Here is a 12,467-nt window from a genome sequence, read left to right on the forward strand (position 1 = left end):
ATGACACGTGATTCAAATATGCACAGTGTGAAGTAAAAACTTAGTTGCAGGTATGACTTTTCTGAATGCCTAGAAAAGTATTCTGTTTCACTGAACTTACTTGTAGGTACACAATTACTCGTTCCTCATTTATTAATTATGTGTGGTACACTTACTCTGTGCTTGGCGTTTTACTGTGTTTTGGTGATACAAAGATTTCTAAGAGAGTTATTGCCTCTGGGACTTCGCACTGGGAACAAATAGCAATGTTTAAAACTAGCTCCAGATGTGATTAGAGGTATAATTGATGTATTTGGTGTGCTGAGATGGTCATCGATTCTGCTTAGGAGATTGATATGAGGAAGCCTTTATTGAGAAGGTGATGTTTGAATTAGGTCTAAGAGGATACATAAAAGTTTGTGAGGCAGAAGACAGAGGCCAGCATTCTGGTAGAAAGAGCAATGAAATTACATGTCCATTTATGGGTATCATGAGCAGTGTGACATGGGGGAAGAAAGAAATGAGTTGAAGAAAGAAATGGCTGAAATGTGGTAGCCTTTCCCCTGTTGGTAGTTGAGAGCTGATTAATTATTTGCATAGAGGAATGGCATAAGCAAATTTATGCTTTAGAAAGATAACTTGGGCTGTATATAGAATGTGTTATAAAGAGAGGGACCAGAGAGAAGGAACTCAATTGAAACGTCCTTTTGTTATGAAGTGTTTGCTTTTATTTTAGCAAAGGAACGCATGGACAGGAGGTACCAGTTTAGTGAGACATTCAAGAGAAAGAATCATCTATTAAGGTTTGGTGATCCCCTGGAATTTGAAGGAATAAAAGGTACACGGGGTTTTAGTTTGAGAGCCAGCGTAGCTATCAGTAAATGGAGAGGCTCAACCTAGGAAGAGAGGAGTGTTATTTTTTTTTCCCCACGGGGAAGATGAGAGTTTGACATGGTAGGGGTTGAATTTGAGTTGCTTCCGTGTGAGTCTAGAACTCAGTCTGTTGGAGATGGAGCTATAGGTTTGGGGACCATCTGCACGTAGATGTGAGCACATAGAAGTAATCAGGATTTCTCAGAGTGCGCAAGGAGCGAGACAAGGCCAGAATACTGAGCATCACTTATTTTTACCTTGAGCGTCATTTATGTTTAAATAGAAATGGAAGAAGAGGAGCTAGAAAAGATTGTGGGTGATGAAAAGAGGAGGGAGTTTACCTGAAAAGAGGAGAAATGTTGCAGGGATTTTAAGAAAGAGGACTTGGTCTATCCCATTATGTTAACTCCCCACTGGACACAAGGTGGGGAAATGCACTTAGCAGTCTGTGTTCACACTCACAAGGACTTCAGCGGGATGAAGTGGAAAGTAATAAAGAAACTCGAGGGATGTGTATAAGATACAGCTGAGTTATAACTGGCTATTACACAATTCAAATGGAGTCCTTTCATTTGTCTCACATTTCTACTGACCTTAATAATTACCTCTGTATCAATCTGAAATTGTCACCTCTAAGGAGAACCTTTTATGTGACTCTTAGCTTGTTCCATTTTAAGCCAGGGTCTAGGTTTTGTGTAAAGACAAGGAATCCAGTATATCTCTTAAGCAACTTAGCTGAAAAAGGAAGATTAACGTTATTGTTGATGATGTCTTTTGGGCAAAGCTATTTCTCCATTTTTTCACAGCCCTTTGAGTCAACTATGCAGAAGTTTCTTTAGGAGAATTAATTCTGAGCTTTTATTTACACTGTGAGGTTCTTCATTTTGGGTTTATTCTTAAAAGCTAATGATTAAGGCAAGTCATGGTTGTCCAAGAAAGACGTCAAAGGTTGTCAACACTTGAATGTTGTTTCACAAAGAATGAAATAGAACTCTTCTTATTTAGAAAAAGCTTTACTGGAAATAACTTTCATCTTGCCATTGGTCAGGGTATTGTTGGCGGAAACGGTGCCAAATTCTCTTCCAAGGAAAGAATAGAGTTGTTTGACTCAGAAAAATCTGTGTATATATTTTTTTCATGTGGCTTACGTAATATTTTTTCATTGAAGGAAAACTTGGCTCCAATTGAAGCTCTAACTGAACAGACATCTGACTCCCTTGCAAGTTCAGATTCATTAACTAGATTAAACAAGTTGCACTTATTCTGAGGATTTAGAAAAAAGACTATGAGGTCTACAGAATTTTATTGAATTAATCGTGTGAGTTATGAAAGATGGCATTTTGGAGGAGAGATGAGATCTAGCTTAACACCTACTGAAGTGCATAAACTACTGGTATAAAGTATGGGTGTGGTTATCACTCAGTACAAACAACAGGCCCACCAACAAGTAGGCTCTTGGTTTCCTAACACCTTGAGGGTTCAGAGCTCTCAAAGAAAAGTTACTTATCCGTTTCCTCCCTAAGAATGCTAGTAATTGGATTAAGTTCCCAATGACCCTCTTTCAGAAAGTAATGATACTCTTGGAAAATTTGAATTAAGATTCAAGACTCAAGGCCATTAAAAGCCAATCTGTTACTACTTGAATCTATCTCTGTTGATCTTGCCCAAGGCTGGCTTTTAAAACAGATTCTGTCAAACACTTCAGCATTCTTGATGAAGTTAACGGCAAAATTATCTCCAATATAGTCATATCATAATCTAGGGGGAGATAAAACAAGGTTGATAAATCATTTCCCCTGCTTCTCTGATGAGTATGTTATATGACTGTTGAAATTAGATGATGGTAGCAGGTGAGTACTGGAGCTCAGTGGTATATAAATGTGGGGAACTGTACCCATATCATCTCTATGGTTTCAGTTTCAGAGTTCATTGTGAATATGTGGGAGCGTCTCTAGGCCAGTATTCTTGTGGGCAGGGTTACTTACTATATGTAATAATAAACATCGCCTTATTAGTCTTCTTTTTAGCCTTGGTGATTTTAAGTATCTACTGTTGCTGCTCTTTCACAGGTTTTTAATTTTATGAAGAGTATCCATTTCCTTTCTAGCTCTACTTAGAGTTTTGACATTTTTACATTTCTTGTTATCCTATTCTTTAGGAAGTTTTTATTGTTTTAGAAAATAAAAGTGACCTTTCCCTTATTGTGCGAGCTTAGGGATTAGAGCTAATTTCCATTTGAGTTTCCGGAGACCATTAGCAAAGTAATATTCTGGTAAAATAAAAGACCAAGCCTCAAAAAAATCAATTCAGACCGATCATACGTATGGTATGCCTCAATGGCTAAGGGACCTTATATAAAATATCTGAATATGATCAACATCCTGAATAGTATTTAGGTTTACTTCTAAAACCTTTGAAAATGTAAAATATTTTGTTTATGGGTACATGTGTAGCCCATATATATATATGGCATTACTCGGTACAGAGCGTTCTGTTTTTCATTATTCATAATTGCTATTTAGAGCATATGTTGCGAATGTATTGAAGATACTTCTGGGTCTCATTAATCAATGTTCTAAATGCTAATCTCTGCTGTCCAGTTAACTCTAAGCACACTCACCCCTCCCCCACACTTCGTCGTGATTCATCTGTTGATGATGTTTAACAAAACTTTAAAAGAACGATTGGGGACCTGAGTAAGTCTTTCTGCATTCTCTGCAAGTACATTCTAGGCAGTGAATTTTCTTCCTGCTTTGCAGGCCATTGGAGAGAAAAGAGCTGCTCCAGATTCTGGCAAGAAGCCCAAGACTCCAAAGAAAAAGAAAAAGAAAGACCCCAATGAGCCACAGAAGCCAGTGTCAGCATATGCCCTGTTTTTCAGAGACACACAGGCTGCAATTAAAGGTCAAAACCCTAATGCAACCTTTGGAGAGGTCTCAAAAATCGTAGCATCTATGTGGGACAGCCTTGGAGAAGAACAAAAGCAGGTGAGGCAAAGAGCCATCGTGGTCATTGCAAGATTATTCTTTACACCTTTTCTGAGTGAATACATCCACTTAATATGATCGCTTCTCATGAAAGCCTTTCTAAGCTATGGAATTAAAAAACACACACACATAAATCCAAACCACTCTGCAGTTATATGGATTTCTCAGTTCCCTTAAGGGTGTGTGTTCAGAACCCATTCAGAAGAGAGTTGGAGGAGATCCAGGCAGTATCCTGCAAGCATAAACTTTTGATGATCATCTTTTCATTTTAAATAATGTGGAATTTTTCCCCCCTTTGTTAAAAAAAAGGCACTACAAAGGGATTAGGCCCATCCTGCTTGCCTTTTTTTTGATCATCTTTCTGAACTCTTGTGCTCTCCTGGGGGGTTTGCAAACTTTGAAGATGACTCTGCGTGTCTCATTATTGTCATCGGGCATTTGAAATTTTATTCCAAGTTCATTTGAAAGCGTGGCTGTATGAGAGGCATTGAGAGATTAGCCATGCTGGTGGGAGACACTTCCTTAAGGTCCCGCTTCCCATCTTCCCCCGTGCAAGTCCTCCACACAAATGGAGAGAAGAATGGTTTCCTTGGGGCTCAGTCCTCCCCTGGCTCCTTGCATGAGCTCCAGTGACTATTCATGGGCGTTGATTTTCCATATCCTCACAAGAATAGACCCCTATTAGTAATAAACCAGAATAATTGTTTCAGGAATAAGGAGTGGAAAACCCTTGATTTTCTTTCTTTCTTTCTTCCTTCCTTCCTCCCTCTCTCCCTCTCTCTTTCTTTCATTCTTTCTTTCTTCCTTCCTCCTCATTCCTACCAACTGGTTACCTTGGGATGGTGCAGCTGTAGAATCTGCCTGTTTGTTGGCACTGAGCTTCATGCTCTATGCGGCAGACTGATTTTCTACCCTAGAAATGTAATCCTAAGGGGGCTGGCAAACTGCTGCATCTAACTTTTAAATTCTGGAGAAAAGGAGAGTTGCACTTTGGTATAACAGCCAACCATCAGACACCACAGTTTAAGAAAAGGAAGCCCAAATGAGGTTTAATATACTGGAATATATTTATGTAACTCACTGGTCTCACTAATGGAAATCTTTCATCTTTCACTATCTCTGATTTTTCTTGTTTTTTCTCCAAAAGAAAACCCAGGTTGAAAGACCTCCATCTTATCTCTTCTGTCTTCACACACTTTCCCTATTATTGTTGGGTTTTCATCCTCTGGTTTGTTTCAGCTTAGAAATGGGTGTGAGGGAAAGAAGACATGGATGGAGAAGTTCCTTAACTTTCTATAATTTAAACCATTTGCTGCAAATTTCATCCTTGTTACCTTATTTACTGCCCGAACAGAAGGCCCTTAGCTGTCACTCTCATGAATTCTATGCTGCAACCGGAAATCTTTTTCTGTTTGCCATAGTAAACGTCAGAGTTGTGCCCCAGTGGGGGTGGCAGGGTTTCATTTTGTTTTAATATCTGTGTGTGTGTTTCTACATTTAAAAATCAAAGCCAGGGAGACCAACTTTTTATGTGAGTTCTGTTGCGATGTAATTTGCCCAGCAGTTATTTTATGGCTGAGAATGTGTGTGCTAAAGGTGGTGCTAATTGTGGTCTTTTAATAGGTCTATAAAAGGAAAACGGAAGCCGCCAAAAAAGAATACCTGAAGGCCCTGGCTGCGTATAGGGCCAGCCTCGTTTCTAAGGTAAACCCAGACAGGGGCGGCCAGTCTCTGAGAGAGTTAGGAGACCTGGAGCATTGAAATCATAAATGCAACTCCTCTTCGAGTTGATTAAAAAAAAAAAAAAGCATCTCGAACAACTCATAAACTTATTTGTTCCCATTAGAGATCACCCCAAGCTTGGCATGGAAAATAAGTGTTCATTCAAGCTGACGAATCCAAATTGTTTCCAGGAGTCACTGATCTCTATATATGTATGTTGAAGCTATTTAGACAGATTTCAAACAGCCCCTTTCTTCCCATCGGGGACTGAGATCTGTGTTGATGTCCTCTATTTAAACTGAGAAGTATGTTAGGCATTTTTGGACATCAGATCATAAATTCTTCAATGGTTGCATTGTAGAGGATATAATATAATAGAGGATGTTGCGTTTTTGACCAAACTGTTCCACATCATATAAATAAATAAGCCTCATGCTTATTTAAAATAAAATTATGCTCCAAGTACTTTAAAAAAGACATGTATACATGTATTATACATAGAATATACACTGGGCCCTGATGTATTATAAAATGCAACAGTAGTCTAAAGCAAATGTCACTCTGGATTACTATTACCTTGATCCAAAAGGAGCATGAGCTGTTACCTTATATGTTTAACATTTAATTAACTTTGTCCTTAGCCTTTCTAGAATTTAGAGAGGCTTTGGGGAGGATAATGTGAACTAATGTTTTTGCTGGTGATGTATTTCCCCTGGCAAGCAGAGATTCCATTTCATTGTCATTGTTGTTGCCTCAGAGTACCCCATAGGGCCTCAGGGCATGGTCAGTGTTGCCGGCAGAGCCATTGAAAAAGGGTTTAGCCCTCTTTTCTCGTCTTCACTGGAATTGTAAGATCCACCGCTGACAGCTGCTCAGAACCAGATCAAGAGAGGTACTCCTGTACCTCGTAGGTATAGCTCTTAGGACTCTTCCCACCTCATTAGAAAGAGAAAACATTCATCAGGTTTTTTCTGAGACTCTGGAAGGTGCCCATTGAGAGATATACCTATTCTGGATGGGGATTTGCACATTGGTAGAATGTGTGGGCCACAGATGTTAAGAATTGAGGTGTACTTGGTGGCTAATTAGATGGAGTGACATGAATAGAGTAACAATGTGCATGTACTTCTTGCGTGGATCGTTTATTCATTCATTTACCTAGAAGCAGGTGCAGGTGATCTTTGTGCATTAGAGCATGAATAATTGATCATACATGGATTTAAGCCAAGAGCCAGTAACTCAAAAGGCGTTCTGGAAATAGCCACCATGATTGGGCTGATCAGGGCTGTGACCGACTTAGAAGGGATAACTTAAACGTTTTACATTGGATACTAAAATCCGATTCGGAAATGTTTCCAAATGGATTGATTGATTACATTGATTCTAAAAAACTATTCAATAGGATGGAATTTGAAAAGAATAAATCCAAATTGTTTGGGGGAGGGGTGTTTTTGTTTTGTTTTTTTCATTAGGTCAGTGCAGTTGAGAGCACCCTAAATTTATAGTCAGAGACATGACAGGCAACTAAAATAGTCCTTGAGGTCTAAATTTAGAATAATTTCAACCTGAACCCAAAGTGTGAAATAGCTGCTAATATGGTGATCTCACAGGAAGCAGCATCTGACTGTACAACTTGCTGATTAGATCACGTCTAAAGAATTGGTTCCCAGTGGTTGACCAATTGAAGGCCCTCCAGCAGGTTGCCTCCATGATGGTAAGGACTGAAAATCCAATAATACTTAAATAATTGAAAGAATCATGGAAGCAAAGATTTGGAGCAGTATGATTTTGGTCCTCAAATATAAGAGCCATCATGGAAGGGAAGCCTAAGCTTGATCTCTGTGCCCTGGATGGAAGAACTCATCCAAGGAGTGAGGTTACAAGTGAGCGAGATTTCAGCCTCAACGTTAGAAATAATAAACATCACATGTGCATTTAACTTAAGTCTCTACAATCAGAGCCCGCGACTTTCCCTTAAGATGTGACTCTACTCTCACTTTTTTTTTTTTTTGCGGTACGTGGGCCTCTCACTGTTGTGGCCTCTCCCGTTGCGGAGCACAGGCTCCGGACGCACAGGCTCAGTGGCCATGGCTCACGGGCCCAGCCGCTCCGCGGCATGTGGGATCTTCCCGGACTGGGGCACGAACCCGTGTCCCCTGCATCGGCAGGCGGACTCCCAACCACTGCGCCACCAGGGAAGCCCTACTCTCACTTTTAATCTTCACAACAACCAACAAAATTAATAGAAGCTTAATTTTCAACCATGAGGGAGTAGACCCGGCAGACGAGCAGGAGCTCTTCACAGCCATCCACCCTTTTCCATTCTGCACTAGGGGAGCATCTCATAGGCATAATGGTGTGATTGCCCAGGTGTTTAAATATAGACTCTTCTTGTAGTTTTTCCTTAAGACTGGCTTGGCAATTTTTTAATATTAGAGTATATAAAAATAATGTTCATGTTTATATGTAGAAGACTGTGTGTATTCTACTTTGTGGGTGATTTAATGGTTGTTTTTAAAGATAATTATGAGTATTTGCAGGTTTCTTCTTACCCAAAGGCTTCAGAACACGACCCTCCAGTAATATGCAGCGCCCCCTGAGCTTTTGTACAAAACCAGAGAACTGTCCACCGATGGACGGAGCTTTACGCTGATCAGGTGTTCAAACAGAAGCCATCGGCCATGGCTTTTCCTACCTTGAGTGATTCTCCATGTAAGGTCACTCCTCAGGTCTCTTCTAATAGTAGATTTTATAAATGTGAGTAGTAAAAATCTAGAAATAAATATTCAGAATCATTGAAGAGAGTGGATGGCAGCTTGATGCCGCCAAGGTCCCCCCCATACACAACCCCCTACAAAAAAACCAAATTTTATGAAGAATAAGAGGAAAAAATAGTCTTTAAGAGGAATTATTCCAATCCCAGTTGCATTTAAAATAATTTATTTTTGTGGAGGTAATTATGTGTTTTTAGTACAAAATATATTAGGCAGTTTCTCTCCATGTTGAGCCCCAGGTCATTTGTTTATCTTATAACAGGTTACGCAGTCACATGAGTGCTGAACTTTCTCCCTTTGTGTATGACTCCTTTGCTAAATTTTGGAAATCTTTGAAAATATTTGGTAGACTAAAAATATTTCTAAAGTTGTAAAGTACTTCAATTTAGTGTCTCTAAAGAATTCAGTTCTGTTTTTCTTATACTCACGTGAGCACTGTTATAAATAATCATGGCTTTGATTATTATATACAGGACTTTGAAGTTTTCTGGTAACAGTTGTTTTCTGGTAGTAATAATTGTTAATTAATGAAAATAGCTAACATTTACGAGGTGCTTTTTGTAGGCCGGGCACTGTTCTAAATGCTTAATAAATATGAGTTAGTTTAATTCTCACAACCTCTATACAAGGTGAATACCATATAACACTATTTTATAGATGAAGAAACTGAGGAACAGATGAGTGAATTAACTTGCCCCAAGCCACAGAGTTGTTGAGTAGTAGAGCTAGATTTGAACTCAGGCAGTCTATACTCTGTTGTCTTTCAAAATGGTTCTTGCTGGTGACATTAGTTTGTTACTCTTAAATATATGTATCAGTCATCTTTTACTACAATAGTGCTGTGTAACAACCAGCCCCAAGCCCAATGACTTAAAAAGATAAGCATTTATCCCAGAAAGTGCCAGTTAACTAGCTGGGTCTTTAAATCTCAACCAAGACTCGGCAGGATCAGCTAGTCCTGCTCGTCTGTGTGCAGTCAGCCTCAGGGGGTTGGTGCTGGACTCATACACCTATGTGGCAGTTGGCTGGCAGTGAGCTGGCTCTTGAGTGGGTAACTGGGCCACATGGCTGTCATCACGAGGTGGTAGGTTCTGACAGACACAGACAGAATTTGAAGCCTCACTTCCATCACATTCTGTTGACCAGAGCAAAGGTGCCAGGCCAGCCCAGATTCAAAGGGTGGGGGGTGTCACTCCACCTCTGGAAGGAGCTTTAAAGTCACATGACAAAGTGCTTGGGTTAAGGGAAGCATGAATAATGGTAGCCATTTTTGACATCAATTTACAATACTAAAAATACCCCAACCTTCTCCCCCAAAATGCAGGCTGCTGCCGAATCAGCAGAAGCCCAGACCATTCGTTCTGTTCAGCAGACCCTGGCGTCCACCAATTTGACCTCCTCCCTCCTTCTCAGCCCTCCGCTGTCTCAGCACGGAACAGTGTCGGCCTCCCCTCAGACTCTCCAACAATCACTCCCTAGGTCAATCGCTCCCAAACCCTTAACCATGAGACTCCCCATGAACCAGATCGTCACTTCGGTCACCATCGCAGCCAACATGCCATCGAACATTGGGGCTCCACTGATCAGCTCCATGGTGGGCTCGGCGTCCTCCACCCAAGTGAGCCCTTCAGTGCAGACCCAGCAGCATCAGATGCAGCTGCAGCAGCAGCAGCAGCAGCAACAACAACAGATGCAACAGATGCAGCAGCAGCAGCTCCAGCAGCACCAGATGCATCAGCAGATCCAGCAGCAGATGCAGCAGCAGCATTTTCAGCACCACATGCAGCAGCACCTGCAGCAGCAGCAGCACCTCCAGCAGCAAATCAACCAACAGCAGCTGCAGCAGCAGCTGCAGCAGCATCTCCAGCTGCAGCAGCTGCAGCACATGCAGCATCAGTCCCAGCCTTCTCCTCGGCAGCACTCCCCTGTCACCTCCCAGATTACATCCCCCATCCCCGCCATCGGGAGCCCCCAGCCAGCCTCTCAGCAGCACCAGTCACAGATACAGTCTCAGACACAGACTCAAGTATTATCGCAGGTCAGTATTTTCTGAAAACGCACGTGGCAGGCGGATTTGCGCATCTGGAGGAGAGTGGCGTCCGAGAGTAAACCATGTGTGGCTGCAACTCGTGAGTCGGTGTTGGTTATGCAGAAATGTGTAAAAGATCACGCGGTCCTCTCAAGTGTCTATTAGATAGGCAATAAGAACTACAGTGTAGCTGAAAATCATCTTCTAGCTGACTCTAAACCACTTTGTTTTTAAACAAGAAAAGCTGTGCTCTTTTATGTGATGCCTTTTTTTATTTATTCAGGCTCTACCTACAATATGTGAATCAAACCGTTTAATGAATCCTGGGACATACTGATGATTATAATAAACTGGCCTCTCTGAGTCATAGCAAATGGCCTTATTTCTCCCGAAGTGAAGAAACCACACTTCAAGGCGATTGGAACTTCCGAAGCCCTAAAAATAAAAAGCACAGTCGTAACTACCTGAAATACGAAAATCCAGTTTCATACAAACATTTGTATGACGTCAATCGTTGATGGCATTTTTTTGTCATGAAAAACATAATGTAAATCACAGACTTTTGCCAAAGCTCTTATTTTTTTTCCTTAAATCTCTCCAGAAAAAAAAAAAAATGCAAGTGATTAATTTCAATTATTGACTCCTTTTCACTTTTTACCCATGACTTCTCCAAATCAAACCACAGTATATGTTGTAACAATATCTATGACCACTGTTAGCCCATTATATTCATTCCAATTAGAAGAAAAGAATGTGAATATTATATTCTGTGTTTTGAGTGACAAGTTTCGAAAATGAAAAACACTGTATTTTTAAAAGGGAAATGCACTTAAATGGAGACAGTTATTACAAAAGTTAAGATTTAAAAAAAAAAAAGAGCAAGAGTTTTTATTATGATGTAATACCGGTAGAATATTTAAAAGGCGCACCGCATCTGAATAATCAATGTAAATATTTTCTTTCAAAGTTGTAAGTTTTCATATCATGTGTTGTAAAGTTTTCATAAACAAGGCTTTAACGTAAACACTGGTGACATAAACCATTCATTGCTACGTTGCTTATTGTGTTTTTATGCTGTTTTATACTTTTTTATGAGTTATGATAGCAGCAATTAAGTTGTTTGTATTTTGCTTAACTAAAACAAAAATGCTTTTATCTTGCTATAGAATAAACACATTTCAGTAAAAACTGCAGACTGTATTTTGATGCAACAACCAGGCAACTACTGTTCACTTTTCAAAATAAAATATGTCAAATTTCACTTTGGGTTCCTTGAATATGTAGAAGATGGGGGGAATAGGTCCCATACCAACCTGTGTTTGAGCCCAAGCACCTTCTTCCGTTTTCAACTGGAAATAAGAGACTCATAGCCAAGAATGTGGATTGCATGGCCCCAAACCAGAGCCTGTAAAAAAACAAATAAACCGTTAGAAATGGAACCATTAGTGGAATTCCCTGGCGGCCCAGTGGTTAGGACGCCTCGCTTTCACTGCCGAGGGTGCAGGTTCGATCCCTTGTCGGGGAACTAAGATCCCGCAAGCTTCACAGTGCGGCCAAAAAAGGGAAAAAAAGGAAAAGAAATAGAACCATTAGAAGTTTTTTATGATTATCATTTTGCTAAGATGCAAGGGCAAGGTAAGTATAGAGGAAGAAGCACTTGTCTTCTATTTGGGGCTTGGACTAGCTGGCACTGTGTTTTTATTGCTGTTAAAATAGATGGTGAATGCTAATTCTTAAGCCAAAATAATTATTTCAGTGCCCATTTCTTCCCCCCTTTTCCTGCTCTGTAGTGACTCCTCTTTGAGAACAGTGTGACCACTATCCCCAGTTGTCCTGCATGATTAATTACAGCATCTGTCCTGTCAGAAGCTATAATGAAGAGGTCTTGATAAAAATTGCAAATTACCACTGGCAACAGTCTTCAACTGCTTATGATAAAATGAAAATTAAAAACAGCAAGTGTTAACCCTGACCAGAATCCTAATCTGGAAAAAATTAGGGTGTGAGTAGTGGTATCCATGGCTACTGTGTGCAAGACATTCAAAAAATAATGGAATATGGATTCCTCAAAGTTGTTGTATTTCAAAGAATATTTACTGTATG

At 40.2% G+C, this 12,467-nt stretch overlaps 1 protein-coding gene across 2 annotated transcripts in view; it reads left to right on the top strand.

Annotated features, from left to right (window-relative positions):
• Window positions 1-11,625, top strand: part of TOX3 (TOX high mobility group box family member 3) — a 107,135-nt gene extending 95,510 nt beyond the window's left edge. For both annotated transcript variants that reach the window (XM_033418937.2, XM_049703349.1), the window contains exons 5-7: window positions 3,612-3,839; window positions 5,463-5,543; window positions 9,660-11,625. In XM_033418937.2, the coding sequence (XP_033274828.2) occupies window positions 3,612-3,839; window positions 5,463-5,543; window positions 9,660-10,388 (1,038 nt within the window). In that variant the 3' untranslated portion in view covers window positions 10,389-11,625. The remainder of the gene's footprint in view (window positions 1-3,611; window positions 3,840-5,462; window positions 5,544-9,659) is intronic.
• The last annotated feature ends 842 nt before the right edge of the window (window positions 11,626-12,467 follow it).

Source organism: Orcinus orca, chromosome 20 (genome assembly GCF_937001465.1).
Source record: "Orcinus orca chromosome 20, mOrcOrc1.1, whole genome shotgun sequence".
Lineage (NCBI taxonomy): Eukaryota > Metazoa > Chordata > Mammalia > Artiodactyla > Delphinidae > Orcinus > Orcinus orca.